This window comes from Schistocerca serialis, chromosome 10 (genome assembly GCF_023864345.2).
Source record: "Schistocerca serialis cubense isolate TAMUIC-IGC-003099 chromosome 10, iqSchSeri2.2, whole genome shotgun sequence".
In the NCBI taxonomy this organism is placed as follows: Eukaryota; Metazoa; Arthropoda; class Insecta; order Orthoptera; family Acrididae; genus Schistocerca; species Schistocerca serialis.
In genome coordinates, this window is record NC_064647.1 from 142,384,728 (window position 1) to 142,410,116 (window position 25,389).

At 39.1% G+C, this 25,389-nt stretch overlaps 1 protein-coding gene across 3 annotated transcripts in view; it reads left to right on the forward strand.

Moving 5' to 3' along the window:
• LOC126425288 (uncharacterized) overlaps nucleotides 1-25,389 on the forward strand; it is a 390,004-nt gene that overhangs the window by 225,070 nt on the left and 139,545 nt on the right. For all 3 annotated transcript variants that reach the window (XM_050088259.1, XM_050088260.1, XM_050088261.1), the window contains 2 exons: nucleotides 3,186-3,419; nucleotides 15,664-15,794. In XM_050088259.1, coding sequence (XP_049944216.1) covers nucleotides 3,186-3,419; nucleotides 15,664-15,794 — 365 coding nt within the window. The remainder of the gene's footprint in view (nucleotides 1-3,185; nucleotides 3,420-15,663; nucleotides 15,795-25,389) is intronic.

Below are 25,389 nucleotides of genomic sequence, written 5' to 3' on the forward strand. Positions count from 1 at the left end.
TCCAGTATGTCAACAAATAGCCATGCACACTTCAATGATTCTGTAGATCATACATACGTGTATCATATCAAAAAGTATCTAAAGTGAAGTAGATGCCTCACCTTAAATGTGGGGTTTGAGGAAGCCATGCTACCCCAAGAACACAGTGGCCAGATGTTTGAAATTCCCTTGCTCTCTATTCAATTGGAGGACCTTGTTGGCTCAAATTGAAATTGAGTGTAAGCTCTCCCTCCAAAAAACCCATCTGTTACTAGTGCTATCCTTAACACAATGATTTTTGTGGACTTCTGTTAAACATCTTGTAATAGTAATGGCATTGGCATATTTTTTGAGATTGATCTTCCTGATTTCATTGTGTGGCTGCCTGAAAGTTAGAGAATATATTTGCTCCTCAATGATGGAAGACTTTATGGGCCAAAATAAGTTTCTTTAAAGCTTTCTGAAGATTGTTCTTATTTCTAGTATTGATTCCATGAAATGAGCTGCTGGGCTGGAAAAATAATATTTTTAGTGACAAATTTCATTAAGGAATAAATGTATTGGGAAAAAGTAACTAGTATCCCCAGGTCCCTAAACAGGCCTCCACAAGATGTTTTTGATTTCACTGGACTTGCATTCAGGAGGATGATGTTTCAAACTTGTGCCTGGCCATCCTGATTTAGGATTTCCCTAAATCACTTCAGGCAAATGCTGGGATGGTTCCTTTGAAAGTGGATGGCTGATTTCCTTTCCCATCCTTCCCTAATCCAAAATTGTGCTCTGTCTCTAATGACCTCGTTATTGACAGCACATTAAACACTGATCTCCTCATCCTGCTTGAGTTCACACTATAAATAATTCTTATTACATGTTTTTGAACTCAGAAAACTATAGCTTGTTTGCTGTCATTAATTTTCATTTCTCCCAATTTCATTCAATATCTCCTCATTAGTTATTTGATCTACCCATATACTTTTCAACATTCTCCGGTAGCAAACAGAAAAGAGGGGGCGATTTATGAGACTTATCTACAAGTTCACTATCCAAAAAAAAATTTCAGAATTAATAATTTTAGAAATAAATAACTCAACAAGGTGTGTCTTGGAGCATAAAAGCTATACCATGTCACCACATGCCAGGGATAGAGGTAGCAATGTTAGTGATTAAACTGTAATATGTAGCTTTCATAGCAAATAGTGATGTTCTAGGATCTTTTGTAAGACAAAATTACATCAGATGGTTTCAGTTTGAGATTGTTATACCAGAGAAAAAAATACAGTCATCCATCACCATTTCAGTCTGAAACCACAAGAAAGCCCACATGGCTCCCATAGCATTCCAGTTGATACAAGTTGTCTAGTTCATTTACAACCTGTTCTTACTGCAAAAATTTTACATTTATTTAACATAGAATATTTCTTGGGTTCCCCTTTTTAACTTCAACATTATATTTTCTGTTTCATAATTACAGTAACACTACTTAAAATTCAAATTGAGTACACTGGTTTTCATTTTCTGAAATGTCATTAATTAGTCTGCTAATATGAAATTTCAACACTCACCCACATAAATTTGGGAGTTCAATGTGGAGATAAATTCATAATCAATTTTAGTTTTGTGTAGAAGTCACAGTTCATGTAAAATTTTAGAATTTTTCAGTCTGGAAACAATGAGCTTCTCCATACTTCCCTATTTTTATTAGACATTGATAATATTGCCTATTACAAAATTAAATAAAAATCCTTTAATATCAATACAGTGATGTCGTGATATTTATGTCAAATTTTATGCTTGTTTCATTGATTATGAAAAAGCTTTTGAGACTGTTCAGCATGACAACTTATCCACATCTTAGGTGACAGGCTGGATGGTTGTGACATCTGATTTCCTGGAAATCTGTACTGGTAGCAAACTGCTAGTGTGTGTGTTGATGGTTAGCTGTCAGAAACAATATTGATTATGGTAGAAGATCACCATGGCAGCATTCTCTTCTCATTTCTTTTCAACATCTGTTCTGAAAATATTTTCCAAGATGCTCTTTCTGGAAAAAGTCGAGGAATGGTGGTTAATGAAGTTATCATCAATAACATTAGATATGCTGATGACACTGTCTTACTTGCAGCCAGGTTGGATGATCTGCAAGAACTACTAAATGCTGGGACAGAAGAGAATTATGACCTGAGGTTTTGTTTAAATGTCAGTAAGACATAGTGGATGGTTGTCAGCAGAATCCGAAGTGGAAGTCAGAGTCCTCTCATATTTGGTAATGGTAAGATTGAAAGGGTTTCATCATGTAAATATTTGAGGTGTCAAATGAATGGTATCAGAGTCCTCTCTCAAGAAATTCACTGCAGAATTGAACAGTCTAGCAGTTCTTTCAGGTAATGAAGAAAGTTCTGACTAGCCATGACATAAGTATTAAATTTTACACATGACTGCTTTGAAGCTACGTGTTAAGTATGCTACTCTATGGAGTTGAGTCATAGACACTTACTGTAATATTAGGTAAGAAATTGGTGACATTTGAAATGTTGGCATCTCAAAAGATAATTAAGAATACCGTGGACAAATAAATCCACAAATGTGGCAGTACTGTGGCATATGAATGAAGATTTATAAATCCTCAATACCAAGCAAGAAAAGAAAATACAAATATGTTGTAATTCACAATAACACATACAACTTGTTTCAACAAATACTTCAAGGAAATATTGATAGCAGACATAGTCTGCGACATAGAAGATTATCCTGGTTAAAGAACTTAAGCCACTGGCTCAGACTGAACACAGAAAGCAGGTCATAAAAGTCATGGGCTAACAACATACCATGTTACTGATTGTCATTGTTCTTGGAGGACAGCATTTACAGCAGAAGAGGAAGAAAGAGAAGAAGAAGAACAATGACAAGTATCCATTATCCAGTCAAAACCATATGCCAATGCTAAAAACCTGAAAATACAAGCAATAAATCAAAAAATAAACATGTATGAAGCCTTAAACTAATTTCATATATCTCATACTACATTATAACCTAGCCAAGGCAGATACACTTCAGATGCCTTGGTTATTTTTATTGACATTTTAGAGTTTAAATCTCATAATCTGTAGTGTATATTTCATTGTTTTAGTTGTTACTGTAAGTGATTTGAAAAATAACTATGTATTATTACCAGCAATTATGGAAATTATCTGTTTAATTCTTTGCAGGAGAGGACACCTGGCAGTTGATATCACTGCTGAAACAAGAAGCAATTTTCCAGTGGAAAAATTTACTTACAGATTTCATTACAGGAGCAAAGAGTGGACACCTAGTACACAGTGTGCTTACTTCAGTGGCGACAGATTCACACCTCCTCGGTCCTGAAGATGCACTAGAAATGCTCTTATTCATAGAAATGGCAAAAGACCACATGCTGCACGTTCTGGAATCAGAATCTCTAGGTCAGTTCCCTAGAATGTTATTTTCCTCTACTCTAAGCATCCAATACATAATTTCAGATTTGTCTTGTGCAAACAGATTGCTCTTAAACAGTCTGACAACTTAAGTCACAATACACTATGTAATGCACCTCTTTCTCCAGGGGACAAATATTAATTATTATCAGTAGTAGTATATTAAGCTACAAATTATCATTTTAAACCTGCTGTGGTCTCCCTGTGTGCCTAGTCGACCACACATCCCCATCATGCTGTTCGTTCTAACAACAGAGTACATACAGGGTTGAAGACATGGAGAAAGATAGGTATCATCACAATTTGAATTTAGAGTAATATAACTTTCTTACCTTTATTGGTCATTGTTGCACGCTTGTTGTCCAGTGATGAATCTCGCCATCCGCTGTTTGTTAAATCAATTTGAGGTTTAGGGTGTATATTTTGCTGCATAAAAACTGACACATAGTTAAACTTCCAACTTCTATTTTATAAATGCTGATCATGACGATATTCAATAATTTTCAATGTAACAGCTTTTCCAATACATCATTTCGTTCCCTCTATCCTTGACCTTCTCATAGCATGCGTATTACAAGACGTCTCAACACCAACTGCCCATTGTCTCTACACCCGCCAACAACCAGCTCCTGTTCACAGAGCTTACAAACTGTGCAGTACTGCCAGCCTTGGTTGTATATTGATATTTTACACATCACACGTATACGTATATGAAAAACATAGTATGAAAAATGAAAAGTGTTTATAATATAGTTCTGTGGCAATATACCTCATTATCATCATCATATTAACAGTTTTGTAACAAAATAATAATATTTCACTTTATGTTTACGTAGTTAAAGTTCACTTGCTCCTTGAAGTTGATTGACGGCACCGCACACCTTGCCAGCCGGTGGTATCGGTAGTTTCAGTAGTCCGTTATATTACAACTAGGAACACATTGTTAAACAGGTTAGCACTAAAATCATCACACACTGAAGTAGTAGAATGTAGTTGTATATTTTCGTATTGAGAGTATCTACTGGGTGAACTTGAACAAGAAAATCTTGTAAAATGGATGCATTATTTCCCACTTAAGCTGTATCTATTTAGATTCCTTCTTCATGCCACAGCTAGTTTTGCACATACTGTACTATATGTGCACCAACTATATGTCAAACCATTGAAAAGAATAAAATTTGCAAACAAAAATGAACATAAGCACATCGCATGAACACACAGCCTTTTATATGCGCATGGCACCTTATCCTGTCAAAAAGCTTGATAATGGTTTGTTGCTGCCACTGTTCATCTACTCTATCCTGTGCGAGCCTCTTCATCACTGAATAACTACTGCACTCTACATCCTCCTGAATCTGCTTACTGTATTCATCTCTTGGTCACAATTTTTATCCCTCCTACTTCCTTCTGGTACTAAATTGGTGATCCGATGATGTCTCAGATATCAACCAATCCTGTCTTCTAGTCTGCTTGTGCCACAAATTTCTTTTCTCCCCAATTCTGTTCAGTACACCTCCTCTTTAGTTAGGTGATCTATGTACTTAATCTTCAGCATTCATCTGTAGCACCACAGTTAAAAAGCTTCTATTATCTTCTTGTTTATTGTCCAACATTTCACTGACATATATGACTGCATTCTACACACAAAAGAATTCCTAACACTTTAATCTATATTTGATGTTAACAAATTTCTCTTTTTGAGAAATGATGTTCTTGCCATTGCCAGCCTACACTTGATATCCTCTCTACTTTGGCCATCATCAGTTACTTTGCTCCCCAAATAGTAAAACTCATCCACTATTTTAAGTGTCTCATTCCCTAATGTAGTTTCCATATAATCCACTGATTTAATTCGACTCCATTCCATTATCCCCATTTTGCTTTTGTTGATGTTCTTCTTTTATCCTCCTTTCAAGACACTCTCCATTCCATTCAGTCACTCATCCATGTCTTTTGCTGTCTCTGACAAAATTACCTTGTCCTTAGCAAACCTCAAGGATTTTATTTCTTCTCCCTGGACTTTCAATTCCAACTCAAAATTTTTCTTTGGTTTTCTTTACTGCTTGCTCAGTGTACAGATTGAATAGCATCAGGCAGAGACTATAACCCAATCCCACTCCCTTCTCACCCACTGCTTCCCTGTCATGCCACCTGACTCGTAAAAATGCCATCTGATTTCTATACAACTTGTAAATAGGCTTTTGCTCTAGTTAACATTGTCAAAAGCTTTCTCTTCGTCTATAGATGCTATAAACTAGGTCTGCCTTTTCTCAATCTATCTTCTAAGATAAGTCATAGGGTTAGTACTGCCTCATGTTTTCCAACATTTCTATGGAATCCAAACTAATCTTCCCCCTCAGGTTGGTTCTACCAGTTCTACCATTTGTCTGTAAAGAATACAGGTTAGTATATTCCACCCATGCCTTATTAAATGATGGTTCAGTAATTTTCACATCTGCCAGCAATTGCTTTCTTTGGAATTGCAATTACTACAATCTTCTTGAAGTCTGAGGGTATTTTTCCTGTCTCATATATCATGTGCACCAGGTGGAAGAGTTTTGTCATGGCTGGCTCTCCCAAGGCTATCACTAGTTATGATGGAATGTCATCTACTTGTTTCAATTTAGCTCCTTCAGAGCTCTGTCAAATTCTTGTCGCAGTATCATATCTCCCATCCAATTTTCATCTACATCCTCTTCCATTTCTGTAATATTGCCTTCAAGTTCAACTCCCTTGTATAGATTCTATATATATACTCCTTCCACCTTTCAGCGTAAAAGTGAAAACTGGTTGTGGAATGAAGATGAAGTGTAAATAAGTACAGCTTAGTTGGGAAAATGTTGTGTACATTTTTTAAAAAAATACAGCTGTAAAGCCTGTAAAGTGCAACCAACAAAATGTACAACATGGAAGACTCCAGTTTCTCATTAGAGCCTATATACAGATACAAATATATTTGGATGTGGTTGCCGTCACTACTGAAACTGCTCTGCATAGCATTGTGGTGCTGCTCTTCTATTGCATTCAGTGAACCTGTACATGAGGTGCATGTCTGCCAACTTTTCACCAGTAACCCTATCTGTATGCTGTGTTCACATGTAACTAACTGTGCCAGAAAAACAAACACAAGATAGAACTGAGCAGTACTGAGTGCAAGTTTGATGGCAAAGAGTAAAGTGGGAACAACAAAGGAGGTACAGTACCTGTATGTACACAGAGAAAAAAATATTTTATAACATAAGAACATAAAAAAAGGTCACAAGATTTATATTTTCTGATTTTCCAAGTACAGTAAAATCACAAAAAGGCAAATGCAGGCCAAAAGAGGCAGAACACCACACACATAGACTTTACATAAATACCAATGTGAATGTTTGCACATGCTAATGGGAACAAATTCTCAAAACATGCATTAAAAATGTAACAAGTGCAGAGTCTTATTATTTAAATCACAAAATGGGCTTTGCTGTTGTCAATGGTAAGTACCGTGAGTGAATGGAATAAGTTTGTTTCCAAGCAAGGCATACAGCCCTTACCACCAATGTTTTTAGTGATGTGCAGATATCTTGAGCACAATACAGATACAGAGATAAATGGTGATAAGAAATCAAATCAAATGCAATTACTCTGTAATCAGCCACTAGATACCATAGGTCCCTTGCACCAGTGTACTCGGAAAATATCCATCTACAATCTACAAAATTCTGTTTGTGGAGTTCAGTTCATCCTACATATATGTAGGCTAAAAAAGAAAAATTGTTATAAAAACAAATCTACAATTGAAGACAGGCATACACTTTTCTACTCACCATCCAGCATCAGTGACAAGAATGCACAATCAATCATGTAACACTCTGAGTTTTTGGAACCAGAAATTTTTTCATCTGGCAAAATAGAAGAAAGAGTTAAAGGAGACAAGATTAATTATAAACTAATTAGAAAAGTCACACTCTTTCTTACTGAAACATTACTCCTACTAGGTATGTAGAAGGGTGACAGCAAATTAAGAAAATTCTGTTTGGAGACTTTGAAATGTTCTGGGCTGATTCTACAGCTACATCGACATACATGTCCGCAAGCTGCTATGTAATGTATAATCATGGGTGCCATGTACTACTACTAATCATTTCCTTACATATTCCACTCATAAATGGAGTCAGGGAAAAATCATTATCTATATGCCTCCATACAAGCCCTAATTTCCCTTATTGTGCCTTTGTGACCCTTATGCAAAATGTACATTGACTGTATTTGAATCATTCTGCAGTCAGCTCCAGATGCCTGTTCTGTAATTTTTCTCAATAGTGTTGCATGAAAAGAACATCTTCCCTCCATGGATTCTCATTTGAGTTGACAAAGCACTTGCACGAAACTTGTGTGTTGATGAAACCTACTGGTAACAAGTCTAACAGCAGCCTTCTGAATTGTTTTGATGACCTTGTGGGGTTCATAACACTTGAGCAGTGCTCAAGAATGGGTCACAATAGCATTCTGTAATCGAATGCCTTTGTAGATGAGCTACACTTTCCTGAAACACTCCCAGTCCACTGAAGTAGACCAACTGCCTTCCCTACCACCATTCTTATGTGCTATCTCCATTCCATGTTGCTTTGCAGTGCTACAACTAAATATTTAATCAATGTGACTGTGTAAAGCAGAACACCACTAGTACTATATTCAAACATTATGGGATTGGTTTTCATAATCTTCTGCATTAACTTACATTTTTCTACACATAAAGCAAGCTGCCATTCATTACACTGAACAGAAATTCTGCATAGGTTGTCCTGTGTTCATTTACAGTTACTCAATGATGATACTTTGCTGTATACTACAGTGTCATCAGCAAACAGTCACACATTGTTGCCTAACCTGTCCCTCAGATCATTCAATTACATAGAGAATAAGAACACTCTTATCACATTTGCCTGAGCACTCCTGATGATACCCTAGTCCCTCATGCACACTCACCATGAAGTTCTATTACTTCAGAAGCCTTCAAGCCACTCACATATTTGTTAACAGTTTGCATCAGTGCGCCATGTCAAACACTTTCTGGAAATGTAGGAATATGGGAGCGGCCTTTTGCCCTTCATTCATAATTTTCAAGATATTGTGTGAGAAAAGGGCAAGCTGAGTTTTGCAAGAGTGATGCATTCTAAATATGTGCTGATTTGTGGACAAAAAGTTTTCTATCTCAACGAAATTTATTGCATTAAAACTTATAAATAATATGTTCAAGAATTAGCATACTGATGTTAAGAATGTGGGTCTGTCCATTCTTTTGCCCTTCTTATTTACAGGAATGTTCAGAAATGTGAAACTGTGCCCTTCACAAAATGCAGAAAGTAGTATCCCATGATTATAATATCAATGTGTCACATTCGGAGTCTGCCAGCTCTTTCCAATAGCGGTGCGTAACTGTTTATAGGGATATGAAATAGAATGCTCAGTTAAGCTCAGTCATAGGTAAAACAGGTGGCAGACTTCAGGTCATTGGCAGGATGCTGCAGAAGTAGAGTCAGCCCACAAAACGAGAGTGCTTACAAACCACTTGCGTGTCCTGTTGTAGAACATTGCTCAAGTGTGTGGGATCCATACCATATAGGACTAACAGGAGATACTGAACATATATAAGGAAGGGGGACATGAACAATCACAGGTTTGTTTTAACTCATAGGATGGTGTCACAGAATTCTGAATAACTATAATTGGCAGACACTTGGAAATAAATGCATATTATTCCCTGAGTGCCAACTTCAGGAAGCAGTATTAAATGAAGAATATGGAGATATTCTTCAGCCTCACACAGATCATTCCTGTAGGGGCTGTAGACTAATTATGGTACATACAGAGACAATGAAGTAGCCGCTCTTTTCTCATTCCATAAACGATCAGACTGTAGGAAACCGAAAGATGTTTTACTATACTGGTACCTTTTGCCATGCACTTCACAGTGGTTTACCAGCTGGGTTGGGGATTTTCTCTACGTGGGAATTGGGTGTTTGTGTAGTCCTCATCATTTCATTGTCATTCAAGAACTGGGGAGATTGGAAAGTGAAAAAATTGGGAATTTGTATGGGTGCTGAAGGCCATGCCATTGAGCACCCTGAAACCAAAATCATCATCATCATCATCACAGTGGTTTTCAGAATATGTAGAGGGCATGGACAAAATGTGGAAACCAAGCACAACACATTACCATGCTTGATATGGCGTAGGAAGTCCATTGGGATTCTAAACAGCTTCCAGTCATCTCAGAATGGATAAATACAGGTCCTGTATGATTTTCAGTGGATTCTTATAACATTCTTCCTGCAAAGTAACACCAAGTTATTGTAACAATGATGGAAGTGGATAGTGATCACAAACCCTTCTCTCTAAAGTAGACCACAAAGGCTCAATAACATTGAGATCTGGTGACTGTGGTGGCGAGGGGAGATGAAAAAATTCATCCTCGGCTCACAAGACCAGTCCCAGATGATGTGAGCTGTATGAACAGGGGATCTATCATCTTGGAAAACAGTATCACCATTAGGGAACAAACATAGTACCATGGGATGGACCTGATGAGCCAGAATGGTTGTGTAATTATTGGCAGTAACCCATCTTCACAGAGCAGCCACAGAACTATGAAATACCACAATATGACTGCCCAAATCATCACCAAACCCCTGCCATATTTCACTCTTGGGGCATAAAATCGGCCAGAAGGTGGAAACAGTGTGAAAAAAGACTCATCCAACCATATGACATCCTTCCATTGCTCCATAATCTAATTTTTATGACTTTGGCTCTGTGTTTACCTGTTATGGGCACTTGCTCCATTTATCAGTGGTTCTGAAACACCAGTTCATTTTGGAATTCCCTGCTTATGTAGTTACTATCATGTTGTCTCAGTACTTACTGGGTTCCGGAGTGCAACATTCAGTTCTGAAGCAACTTTTGCTCCTGTCATCCTCTTATTTTTCATCAAAGTCCTCTTCAGTGACTGTCCATCATGATCATTTGAAACACACTTTTCGTCTTTGTGCTAACTTAGTGGGTGGTGCTATTCTGCTTTCCTCGTATGTGATGTAAATCTTTGATATGGTGCCTCTTGAAACCTCTCAAAATGCTTAACACTTTGGGTGCCTTGGTTACAGAAGCAACCGTCATATGAGCACCAACAGTTTGCCCAAGTTCAAATCCACTTAGCTCCAAAATAATGCAGTCGCAACTACACACAACTCTGTTCTAACCCTGACCGACAGCCATTACCTACAAACAAATCCAGGGTATGGCTATGGGCACCCGCATAGCACCATCCTATGCCAACCTATTCATGGGCCATCTAGAGGAATCCTTCCTAAAAACCCAGAATCCTAAACCCCTCACATGGTTCAGATTCATTGATAACATCTTTGCTGTCTGGATTGAAGGTAAGGAAATCCTATTCACATTCCTCCAGAACCTCAAGAACTTCTCCCCCATTTGCTTCACCTTGTCCTACTCAACCCAACAAGCTACCTTCCTAGATGTTGACCTCCACCTCAGAGAAGGCTACATCAGTACCTCTGCCCATATCAAACCTATTAACCACCAGCAATACCCCCCACTTCGACAGCTGCCACCCATTCCATACCAAGAAGTCCCTTCTATACAGCCTAGCCACCCATGGTCATCGTATCTGCATTGATGAGCAGTCCCTCTCAAAATATACCGCGGGTCTCATTGAAGCCTTCACTGACCGTAATTATCCTCCCAACCTTGTACAAAAACAAATCTCCCATGCTTTATCTTTCCCGTCTCCCACCACTTCCCAAAGTCCCACAGTCCAGCCACAGAGGAGCATTCCCCTCGTAACTCAGTACCATCTGTTACTGGAGCAACTGAATTACATTCTCCGCCAGTGTTTTGATTACCTCTCGTCATGCCCTGGAATGAAAAATTTCCTGCCCACTATCCTTCCCACCTCTCCTACACTGGTATTCCGCCATCCAACTGAATTACATTCTCCGCCAGTGTTTTGATTACCTCTCGTCATGCCCTGAAATGAAAAATTTCCTGCCCATTATCCTTCCCACCTCTCCTACACTGGTATTCCGCCGTCCACCGAACCTACACAATATACTCGTCCATCCTTACACAACCCCTGCTCCCTATCCCTTACTTCATGGCTCATACCCCTGTAATAGACCTAGCTGCAAGACCTGTCCCATACATCCTCCTACCACCACCTACTGCAGTCCGGTCACTAACATCACCTGTCCCATCAAAGGCAGGCCTAGCTGTGAAACCAGTCATGTGATTTGCAAGCTAAGCTTAACCACTGTGCTGCATTCTATGCAGCCATGACAACCAACAAGCTGTCTGTCCACATGAATGGCCATCAGCAAACTGTGGCTAAAAAACAAGTGGACCACCCTGTTGCTGAACACGCTGCTAAATATGGTATCCCTCATCTCAGTGACTGCTTCACAGCCTGTGCCCTATGGATCCTTCACACCAACTCCAGCTTTTTTGAATTGCGGAGGTGAGAACTTTCCCTGCAATATATCCTACATTCCCGTATTCCTCCTGGTCTTAATCTTCGTTAGTCACTGTCCACTCCCATCCAGCCCCCTTCCTATTCCAAATCCAGCATTACACAGCCGTCATTTCACCACCACACCCAGTCTTTTAATGACTTTTTATTTCTCTCCTTTCCACTACTTAGCCCCACCTCCTCCCCTCCCCTCCTTCTCTCCTGCCCTCCATCTAAACTGCAGCACTTCACTGTTCGCAACCCCCTCACCCCCACCAATCTATCCCTCCCCATTCCGCCTCCTCCTTAACCCCACCCAGTCGTCACTCCCATCATGCACTGGTGCTGCTGCTCGCAGTGTGGTTTCATCTGTCTGAGACTGCAGATGTGTGTGCAAGTTGCATTTGCGTGTGTGTGTGTGTGTGTGTGTGTGTGTGTGTGTGTGTGTGTGTGTGCGTCTATTGCTGGCAAAGGCATTATTGGCTAACAGCTATAATTGTGTGAATCCGTTTGCTGTGCCTATCGTGACTTAGCATCTCCACTATATGGTGAGTAGCAACTTTCCTTCTCTAATATTGTTACATTACATCCTGGATTTTCTATTGTTTTGCATTTAGATTATGAGTGTTATGATACTAATAAACCACAATTCACAACGTGTACTGACATACAAATGCAAGAATCCTTAGTTCCCTGAAGTATCTTCTGCAAGATGTGTGGTTATCAATGTTATATAATATTCTTATTGCACAGTTGTGTGGAATTAATACTTTTTTGACATTACCTGTAATTCTGCAGAAGGTTGTACCACAAGACAGAACTGAGTGAAACTATGCTAGCTATTTTTTCTGCAGGTCAACACAATGAGAGAGATTTCTGGGTGCAAAACAGGCAGAATTCAGCCTTTTGGTTAACTAGTCTGTGCACTGGTTCCATCTCAGTCTATTATAAATCTGGATACTCTAACATTTCTCTTATTAGTATTATATTGAAATTATCAAAATTATAACAATATTTTGCATGACTTAGCATGAATACTTACTTTGTGGAGAAATAAAAGATTGAAGTTAGCACTGCTCATAGTTTGAAACTGTGATTGAAAGAAACTGAAATTACCTAGCTTCTGTTCATTGTTGACTCGGTCAATTTTGTTGTTGGCACAGTTTAACCAGTGGTAAGATCCTGCTTCCAAAACAGATTTGAGGATTTCAACTTTTCAATAGAAATTTGTTAAATGAAATCTTACAGGCTGTTTTGTATTCTTTTACATATTTTTGTTAGTAGTCCTCTATGATTACCACATCCAGTTAAAACAAGTTCCAGAGTAGAACACCATAACATCATGCTCTACACAATACTAGTACATCAAAAACAGGTCTGACACAATCTCATTTCTTCCTGGCAAGACCACAACAACTGACTCCAAATGTATAGTTATCAGTCACATCACAGACAAAAACATGTAATACATATTTCATGTACAACTTATTTTTGATTTACTATTTCAGATTGTGTCAATAATCAATATCAGGAATGATTTTTTCCCTCTGCAGCAGTGTGTGCTGTAATTTGAAACTTCCTGGAAGATTAAAACTATGTACTGGATGGGAACTTGAGCCTGGCACCTTTGTTTTTTGTGGGAAATTCCTCTACCACTTGAGCTATCCAGGCACAAGTCAAGACAGAACTTCTGCATACCTTAAGGGATTAGCAATCCAGGAGTAAAAGATACCACAGAAACATGGCTTAGCCACAGTCTGAGGGATTGTTTCTGGAATGAATTTTCTCTCCACTGAAGAATGTGCTCTGATTTGAAATTTTATGACAGATTAAAACAATGTACTGGACCGGAAATCAAGTGTGGGTAGGAGATAATCTACAAGTGAAGGTGGGTTTTGAGTCCTGATCGAGTGCACAGTTTTAATTTGTCAGGAACTTTCAAATCAATACCAATACTGATAATAATAATAATAATAATAATAGTACTAGTAATAATAATGTACAGTAACACAAATACACAAAATTTGCACGACAGTTTTGAAATATGTAATTTGAATGAAAACAGTTGCATGTAGGTATTTCAAGTATTAATAATATCTGCATTATAAATATAGGTCTAAAATATGTCATTCTGCAAGAAGCTTTATTATCTGACAATATAATGTAATAAGTGTATCATGTTACCAAACAACAGGAGCACACAATTTACCAGTTTCATTTTGATACCCAGAAATGTCACTACAAAGGGTGGTTTTGCAGAATGGATGCAAATTGCAGGAACCAATCCCTGAGGAGATAAGGATCAGAAAAGCTATCATGGACACATTTCCAGAAAGGCATTCCAAAGGAGGTACACCCATAAGATCTTTGATAATGTAGGTTTCAGTGATTGAAAGCACACTTGAGAACACACCAGGCAAATAGTAATATTCTGCCTGTACTTGTGTCTTAGGTGTATGGAGGCAGTGAACCATCAACACCTGTTCAGTTTCAGCATGTGGACAGATATTATTGATGATCAGCTCATGGTAGCAGTCGTGCTCGCAGAAAGCCTCACAGATGAAGCATACCTGCAGTTCCTGTGGGTGATTGTGCCTCTGCTGCTGGAAGACATGCCTTTGGTGGTACAAAGCTACTACATGATGGAGCTCCAGATCACTGCCCTCTTGAGTTTGCAGCTGAAACACTAGTACAGACAGAACATTCCTGCTTAGTGAATGTGTTACCTTGAAGTCTGCACTGTCAAGATCTCCACCTTCAAGTGGGTGTACCAGCTGTGGAACATATTTCCAGCCATATGTCCATATAATCTTTTCTGCTCCTTTTCCTCTCAGGAATCATTTCCCACAGTTTGTCAGTGTATATGCATTGATACCTCCTTTTCATACTGTGAGCCATTTTTGTTTATTTGGACTTGATAAATATGAGTTTTTATAAGTGTAAGGGTTAATATATTAGCTGTGAGCCAGTTTTAGGCCTGTTCCAGTATTCTTGTGGCTGTGTATGTTGTCATTGTGTTTGGGCCCTTAACTGATATAGTTGTGTCCTCAGCAACATTACAGTTTCTGCAGACTCCCTTATGGTTCTGGATAAATCACACTAAAACTGCAATAATCACCATTATCACATAAGATGAACTCATGGAAAAGAATTGCTTAGAAGTTCTGAAAGACTGGTAACTGGACACTTATCTCCCATCTCTGCGAGTGCTAATATTCATTTCTGACTTTCATATTACACTAAAGCAATGTGTCAAATTAGAAAAATCAGATCCAGTTCTGTAAACATTATAACAATATTCTGAGAAGGAAAGTTGCTACTCACCATATAGCAAAAATGCTTAGTCACAGATAGGCACAACAAAAAGATTTTCACACTTAAAGCTTTCGGCCAATGGCCTTTGTCAACAATAGACATACATACATACACACACACACTCAAGCAAATGCAACTCACATACATGATTGGAATCTGAGGCAACTAAAACCACACTAAACATTATGATTGATTGAAACTTCCTGCCAGGTAAAAACTGCATGCCAGACCAAAACTCGAACTCAGGGCCTTTACCTGTTATCATAGATTATTTCCCATTTTTATTTGACATTGTATATATTAAAATGAATAAATATTTAGAGAAAATTAATGTGGCTGCTAGTTAAGCAAAGAAAATTACTTATAAACTGGGTTATTGCAGCTGAATATGTCTGCTCATTGGTGTTACAGGCAAAATATCATCCTCTCCCAACACCATGGATGCTGTATTGTGCACATCTCCTGATGAACTGTATGTAGAGAGCCAGCATCTAGCAGAGGACATGCAATATGCAATACACTGTGTGTGGCTGAATCTCAAGGTATTGTAATTTTGCACATCTGATTAATACAGTTCCCACTTTCAGAAAAACTCAGAAGAACCTCCTCATCACCTGGCCTCGAATGCATCAATCTCTGTAACATCCTAGTCAATTCTTATGACATTCACACACCACTGAGCCTACACTCAGGTTCCTATCTGTGGAACTGCCCTACTGTACAACCCATCTCATGGACCCATCCACTACCATGTACTTCAGACCCACCACCAGTACATCCTAGCAGCTTGCAAAACCACATACATTGTTTATCAGCTTACTTGGTCCACCGTATAGTGTTTTATAGTGGATTTTTCAATATGAATGCAATATTATTTATTATTTTATGAGTTTGCTAGTTGAGTACCCTGCAGTGCGCTATTCGTCCACGAGACTCAGAGGGCCATAGACACGGGTTCCCAGGTAGATGCCGTGTTTCTTGACTTCCGCAAGGCATTCAATACAGTTCCCCACAGTAGTTTAATGAACAAAGTAAGAGCATACGGACTATCAGATCAATTGTGTGATTGGATTGAAGAGTTCCTAGATAACAGAGCGCAACATGTCATTCTCAATGGAGAGAAGTCTTCCAAAGTAAGAGTGATTTCAGGTGCGCCACAGGGGAGTGTCGTAGGACCGTTGCTATTCACAATGTACATAAATGACCTTGTGGATGACTTCAGAAGTTCACTGAGGCTTTTTGCGGATGATGCTGTGGTATATCGAGAGGCTGTAATAATGGAAAATTGTACTGAAATGCAGGAGGATCTGCAGCAAATTGACGCATGGTGCAGGGAATGGCAATTGAATCTCGATGTAGACAACTGTAATGTGCTGTGAATTCATAGAAAGAAAGATCCCATATCATTTAGCTACAATAAAGCAGGTCAGCAACTGGAAGCAGTTAATTCCATAAATTATCTGGGAGTACGCATTAGGAGTGATTTAAAATGGAATGATCATATAAAGTTGATCGTCGGTAAAGCAGATGCCAGACTGAGATACATTGGATGAATCATAAGTAAATGCAATCCAAAAAGAAAGGAAGTAGGTTACAGTACGCTTGTTCGCCCACTGCTTGAATACTGCCCATCATTGTGGGATCCGTATCAGATAGGGTTGATAGAAGAGATAGAGAAGATCCAACGGAGAGCGGTGCTTCGTTACAGGATCATTTAGTAATCACGAAAGCGTTATGGAGATGATAGATAAACTCCAGTGGAAGACTCTGCAGGAGAGATGCTCAGTAGCTCGGTACAGGCTTTTGTTGAAGTTTCGAGAACATACCTTCACCAAGGAGTCAAGCAGTATATTGCTCCCTCCTACATATATCTCACGAAGAGACCACGAGGATAAAATCAGAGAGATTAGAGCCCATCAGAGGCATACCGACAATCCTTCTTTCCACGAACAATACGGGATTGGAATAGAAGGGAGAACCGATAGAGGTACTCAAGGTACCCTCCGCCACACATTGTCAGGTGGCTTGCGGAGTATGAATGTAGATGTAGATTTATTTATTCCAATTCTTTTAGTCCATCTTCTTCTCCCTTCTCGCTATCCATACCCTCCACCAACCACTCTCTGTCCATTTCCTCATGCGTCTCTTCCTGTCCACCTGTTACTCCCTCCTTACTCTGGCCATCTGCCCTTCCCTCCACCCCTCTGTCCCCCTCCTCCTCCCCCCTCAGTCCATCTTCTCCTCCCCTCTCAATCCATCAACTCCTGTCCCCTACGAGTCCATCTCCTACTGCCCCCTATCGCCTTCTCAACCCATCTATCTACTCCCCTATCCCTCTCTTGTCCATGTCCTCCTCCCTCATTTCCTCCTTCTCCAACTGTGTCTGTCCCTCTTCTCTTCCCTGTCTCTGTGCACCTCCTGTTCTCCATCTCTGTCCATTTCCTCTTCCCTCCTACCAAAATTCATCTCCTCCTCCCACTTTTAAAATACATATCCTCCTCCCTCCTCTCACTGCCCATCTCCTCCTTTTCTCTTTCTCCATCCCTTTTCTTCTCTCTCTCTATCTGCCCATCTCCTTTCCCACATGTTCTACATCTACATCTACATCCATACTCCGCAAGTCACCTGACGGTGTGTGGCGGAGGGTACCTTGAGTACCTCTATCGGTTCTCCCTTCTATTCCAGTCTTGTATTGTTTGTGGAAAGAAGGATTGTCGGTATGCCTCTGTGTGGGCTCTAATCTCTCTGATTTTATCCTCATGGTCTCTCCGCAAGATATACGTAGGAGGGAGCAATATACTGCTTGACTCCTTGGCGAAGGTATGTTCTCGAAACTTCAACAAAAGCCCGTATCGAGCTACTGAGCATCTCTCCTGCAGAGTCTTCCACTGGAGTTTATCTATCATCTCCGTAACACTTTCGTGATTACTAAATGATCCTGTAATGAAGTGTGCTGCTCTCCATTGGATCTTCTCTATCTCTTCTATCAACCCTATCTGGTACGGATCCCACACTGCTGAGCAGTATTCAAGCAGTGGGCAAACAAGCGTACTGTAACCTACTTCCTTTGTTTTCAGATTGCTTTTCCTTAGGTTTCTTCCAATGAATCTCAGTCTGGCATCTGCTTTACCAACGATCAACTTTATATGATCATTCCATTTTAAATCACTCCTAATGCGTTGTCCCAGATAATTTATGGAATTAACTGCTTCCAGTTGCTGACCTGTTATATTGTAGCTAAATGCTAAGGGATCTTTCTTTCTATGTATTCGCAGCTCATTACACTTGTCTACATTGAGATTCAATTGTTTGGGTCCATGTCTATCCTTGTCCTCCATTCCCCTTCCTCCTGTCTCTCTCTGTCCATCTCTTCCTACCGTTTCTCTCCATGTTCTCACTCCAACCACAAATAGGAGGCTTGTGGTTCTTACCTCCACAATATTTCTTTCCAGATAGTAAATAAAGTGTGTAACAAGTTTGGTTGAAATCAGTCAAGAGGCTTCGGAGGTTTCCTTCTACTCGTGGCTATGTCTGCATATGTACCTGCCACATATATTTAATACTTTTTGTGCAGATTTGTGCACAAATTTTACCTATATCTCTGGAGACTTCCACTGTGCACTTTCATTTTCGTGCAGCTCCATGTTTATTATGTCATAGCTCCTGGTATATGTGCAGTACAATAGTATACTTTTGCAGGTGCATTCAGTAGCATATGTGGATGCTGTCTGCAAAATATGTTGTGAATAGAGTTTGGTGCAAAGAAGTAATAAATTTAAATGTCATGAATGATGCAGCAATTTTTCATGCAATTATGTACAATGTCAAATCTCCTGAATTATGTCTCATAGAATGACATAATTTTTCAGATACATTCAGTGGCATTTGTAAATACTGTATGAAAAATGTGTTGTGAATACAGTTAGTCGTAAAGGAGCAATAAATTAAAACATCATGCTTGATGTGGCTGTTTTACTGCATGAACAGTGAAAACCTAGTAAATGATAAACTTTCTTCCTTTCATTAATTTGTAGGGCTTGTCACCAAGAAAAAGTTTTGTAAAGTTTTGAAATAATGTGTAAAGTTTTGCAAGTCACTAAGTACTCTCAATGTCAAATATTGTGCGTATAAAATCTGGGTGTCTGCACATCATGATCTGCACTTCATTTCACTCCCCCAACCCTTTGAGAGGTAGATGGTTCTTATCAGCACAGCAATTCTTTCCATATAGCAAGTGATATGTGTACCTAGTTTGGTTAAAATCTGTCTGGTGGTTTTATATGTGTGGATTTAACTGGACAAGATTATGCCTTCAGGTACTTCTTACATGTAACCAGACTTCCTCAGTGAGTAAATCTTAGAATGTGTGTGGTACATGAGCCATGTATAATATCAATAATAACAGTAATAATAATAATAATAATAGTAATAATAATATGTGGAATTTAAGAACTATTAGTCTCATTAACAATAAGCAATTTCCCCATTATATTCTTCTTGTATGCGAGTAGGCACATCTAACAGAAACCTATGACAAGAGTACAGAAGTAATCAACTGCAGAAGTTGTCTGATCAGAGGAAGAACAAGAGATAATAGGGTAAGAATAGCAGATAAGGCAGAGAGAAGAAAAGTGAAATAGAAAGACAAGATAAAAGTATAGAGAGGGAAGCTTTGAAAATGATAAAAGATAAAGCTTTAATCTACTCTTGAATGCAGCATGGATTTTGGTAGGACGCAGCTTACAGGCTAAATTGGCCAGCCAGGGTGGCCGAGCGGTTCTAGGTGCTACAGTCTGGAACTGCGCGACCACTACGGTTGCAGGTTCGAATCCTGCCTCGGGCATGGATGTGTGTGATGTCCCTAGGTTAGTTAGGTTTAAGTAGTTCTAGGGGACTGATGACCTCAGAAGTTAAGTCCCATAGTGCTTAGAGCCATTGGAATCATTGCCTAAATTGGAAGACTGAAACTGTGTGCCAGACGAAGACTCAGACTTGGGACATTTGCCTTTCACAGGCAATTGCTCTATTGACTGAGCTACCAAACTGCAACTCACCACCCATTCTCACAACTTTTCTCAGTTTTCACACAGTTTTAATCTGCCAGGAAGTTTCATATCAGTGCACACTCCACTGCAGAGTGTACATTTCATACAGGCTAAAGTGTTCAATAATCATATGGTTGAAAGGGAGAGGGATACTGGAGCTAGTCTCAAGCAAAGATATAGCCATGATGCTGGGTGTATCTAGTTTCGTACTAGAGTTGTGGAATGATGAAAGGTATGTGATATATGAGGAGGTGTGTTGAGGGCATGAATGACTGAAAAACTGATAACATAAACAGAGCATTTGAAAATCATGCTGCGTGTCTGTTTGCATCCAACCAAACTGATCTACTGTTTACTGCTATTCACATTTGTGCCATTTAAATCTGATCAAGTAAATTAGAAAGGAAGCTGCTACCTCGAAAACATATGCTGCCTACTGCATTACACAACATACGTCCTGTTTATCTATTACTAGCCTTTTTCCAGTGACTTTGCTCATGTACACATTCCACACCTATATTGCACACTCCATCTCCTCCCCCCTCTCTTTGTCTATTTCTTCCTCTCCTGTCCCTCCTTCCATCTTGTTCTCCCACCTTTATCACTCCATCTCCTCCATCCCACTCTATCTGCCTTTCCATATTATCATCTCCTCTCTCTGTCTATTTCTTCCTTCCCCTAATTCTCACTATATCTTCCACGCCTCCATCTCTCCATATTCACCTCCATCTCTCTATGTCCATCTCACCTTCCTCTTATTCATTTTGCATCTAAACCTACACGCCTTCCACATACCTCTTGCATCCTTCCCTCTCTGTCCATCACCTTCTCCCCTATCTCTATCTGTCCCTCTCCTCATATCTCCTACCTCTATCTCATTCTTCCCCATCCCCTCCCGCCAGTCTCATTATCTATCTCCCCCGGCCCCCCCTCTCTCCTCTCTCTGCTCAGCCATGGCCATTGCACGTGTAGCCCCTGTGAGGCATGCTAATACCTGTTCTCTCTCTCTCTCTGCCCATCTTCTCCCACTCTCTGTCATCTCCCCTCCCCCCCCCCCCCCCAACTACTCTGTATCCATATCCTCCTTACTCCTCTGCTCCCTCTGTCCATCTCATATCCTCCACACTGTCTATGTATATATGTATACATCCACATCAATTTCTTTTCGTGTGTGTAAGGGTGCTGATAACCATGCTGCTGAGCACCGATAAGCTTCAAACACACACACACACACACACACACACACACACACACACACACACACACACACACCTCCTCCTGTCTGTCCATCACCTTGCCCCACACTCTATCTGTCCCTCCCCTGCTGCCACCTCTCTCTTTGACCATCCCCTTCTGACCCCTCTTTCTCTATCTATCCCAAACTGCCCCCCACCCCTGCTTTCTCCATTCCCTCTCTATCCATCCCAACCTTCCCCCAGCTGTGCCAGTAAGCTAACCTTGCTGCGAAACAAGTTGATAGTGCAGGTCAGTTCTACTCCCACAACACGCCAGTCGTGCTGGCAGCCTAAATCATTTGTTTTCCCCTGGTGTGTAGGCTGCCCAGCAATTCAAGTCGATAAGGCAGTCCAATATCACACCTGTTATAAAGGGTAACCTACACGCTGGGGGCTGGAAAAACCTTTCTCGCCCCTGAAGTGTAGGTCGCCCTGCAAAGCAGCTCGATAATGCAAGCCTACACTATTCCTACAAAACATGCCTATTGTGCAGGGCAGCCTACATGGCAGGTGCTGGAAAAACACATTCACCAAAATCACTGCTCCTATTGGAGATCATAAATGACACAGTGCTGATGCTCATGAAGTTTGCTGTTCGTGTACCAAATATGGTTGAAATTGATCGAAAGATTTGGGAGGAGCTCCCAGGCTGACATAAATACACAATGGTATTTTTTTTAGAACATTATTACTTGTCGTACAGCTTTGTAACAAAAACTATTAGTTGGCACGTGGTTAACGGAACCTTTCAACATCTGTGAATCTCAATATTCATATAACTATTGAAACAGTGGCTAATAAGGTATATTTTTTAATTTTCTTTTGAGCTGGTAGGTTTCCCATTTTCTTGTTTTATATCAGACAAGTACTTGTAGAATAGCTTGCCATCAAAGTACGGAACTCCATTCTGAAACTTGGAGTAGGAGGCAAAGTCCACTTGAAAATTATTTTTGTGTGTTGTCTTGTGGCCGTGTAAACCACAGTTTAGCTGATACTGATTTTTATTATCACCAGCAAAAACCATGTAGGGTTAAATGCATTCAGAAATGAGTGTAAGAATTCCAACATCCATAAAAAGGCGTGAGACGTGCACTTGCCTCCTTTACACAATATTCTTACTGCTTGCTTCTGCTGAACAAAAGTACCATTTGTTTGAGGTTCGCTGCCCCAGGAGACAATTGCATAAGATAACAAGGAATGAAAATATGCAAAATAAGCCAACATTCTGTAGAACTTTCTGGAGGTAACTATGTCTAGAGCTGTTAGATAATTTGGAAGAAAAAGCATACTTTATCCATCAGCTGTACAACTGTATGTTTATTCTCTACCGGTTTTGATTATTACAATCATCTTCACAGGAGAAAAACAGTATACTGCAAATGTATGTTTGAACCACTGATGTATGCTGTTTTTGTCCTGTGTAGATGATTGTAGTAATCAAAACTGGTTGATAAAAACAATATACATCAAATATATGTTTGAACTATTGATGTACCTTGTTTTTCTCCTATGGAGATGATTGTATTAATTGAAAATGCTCAAGAATAAACATACCATTGTACAGCTAATGACACAGATATGCTTTTTTCAAACAACAGTCCTGTCTTTAGGTCAACACAGTGAGAGATGCTTCAAAGGACTTAACATGATGAACTGAACTTCATGATTAGTTCATTTCATTTTACTTTGTTATGTAGCTGCATATCAAGGACTGTGCTTCATGGAGTGTATGAAAATTAATGTCTACTTCTGGTGTTAAATGATCATTACTGCATGTTTGAAACTGTGTAGTTTGTTTCTTTGTAAGAGTAACGCTTTACCTTTTAGCTATGAATAACATGTAGGCCTCTTCAACTATCATTTACACTGTGCCTGCCGAGGTTGAGTTTGTCAACTACAAGGCAGATATCAGGGCTTATTGTAAAGCTAAATGACATATAGAAGTGGCTTGTAAACAAACATCCATTGTTACAGGTGTAGAGGAATAATTTCCTTGGAAAATACAAATTTAGCTACAAATATGTTATAAACAGCAAAGATTTAGTATAACTGAGGAAGCAGATGTAGGTGTGGATGTAGATGTCAAAGTAGTGTCTTTCCTTGCAATGTACTTGCTTACATTCAGCTGATGAAAGGACAGATAGTGTTAAGCAGTACAGTCAATGTTCATTGGTAATTCATTTTACAGATTAATTTTCTATGATTTCCTTGTCTTGTATTAATGTATACCTTGATGCATTCCACATTACTGAAGGGGGGAGCTTGATGAATGAACGAATGAATGAATAACACAGGGAGGGGAATCAGGGTTGTCGATGCACTGAGGAAGTTCTTTTGTTGGGTTCCAATAGGATGTGAATAGGTGACATTAGGAAACATGTGAGGAATATTGCTGTGGATTGATAAATAATGTAGTGCATGGACAGGATAGAGGTATTTATCCAGCAGTGGATATCAAATGATCGATATGTAGAAAAATGAGTATATACGCAATTGTCTGGAAGTAGTGTCATCTTTATTACAAAAAGCACTGTAACATATTATGGAATCCAGGTACATGCACATCTCATTTGTAGCTGCTAGCCCAGCCAATAAAATTTAATCAGTATGGAATGTTATTCCAAGATGCACTGGTAAAGACGCCATAGATGAAATTAAATTAAAGAAAGGAACATGATTAATAATTTCTTGAGAACTCAACAAAATTTATTAACAAAAGTAGGATTAAAACCATAGACAGAATTATAAGTAATTTTCAGGTGAACTAGAAGGAAGTGTGTTGGAAACCTTGCTGTTCATGTTTTGTGTTAATGACCTGGCAGACAATATTAGTAATGTAGATCTTTTTCCAAATTATGTAATTATCTACGATAAATTGCTATCCAAAGAAGGATGCACAAGTATGCACTCTCAATAAGACTTCAAAGTATATGGTTATATTTTATCTTACTTTAACTGTATTTCATTATTATTATGTTTCCGATACCTCAATTCCATTAATTTAGTAAATAAATGTCATTACAATGTTTGCTCATTAAGTTACATAAGTTCACATATGCATCAGGAGTTAGTATCGGATACTGCAATATGGTCTGCATTTCACTCTTTATGTGTTGTTTCATTCTGTTACTTCACAAAAACACACACACAACATGCAGATATATATTTGTTTGCACTGAACAAAATTTACATGTTTTTTGTCTGAAGTGTGGACTATGGCCTGGAACTTCTTCCAGAAATCACTCCACCTCCATCGGAAGACATTTGCAATTGTATACACTACATCCCTAAATTTTTGTCTTACACCTGCCACAGTGTCATGAAACACAGCTTTGTTAAAGATCATCTGATCCCAATAATTGACCATTTCCCTCTGTGAATGGTACTTTACAACAGCAAGATCATGTACTCAACTTATATACTGACAAGGAAATATCAAAAGCTCACTTGCAAGATATCATCCTCAGCAATCAATTCCGCTTGAAAATTTGGGCCATAATATTGAAGACACACAGTTATGACTGGCTGCATGGAGAGCTCTTAAACTTTGTGTGCACTGGCTGCTTTCACTTGCTCCACCCCACTGCAGATGCCAGTGTTCATAATGTTAGCAAAGATACAAGTGGTAGTACTTTGTTTATTGTATCAAAGTATGTGGTTTGTAACCTGTAGTTGGAGACAGAGATCATTCTGCTTTGAAAATTTTATGTGATGATTCACAAATGCAGTGTATATTAATGAAATGACAGTATTTCATTAAAGGATAATGTTATTTAATTACTAATATCACTATTGTGTATTATTTTGTTTGGATAAAAAGCTGAAATTGTAAAACTGAAGTACATTTGCAGGAATTG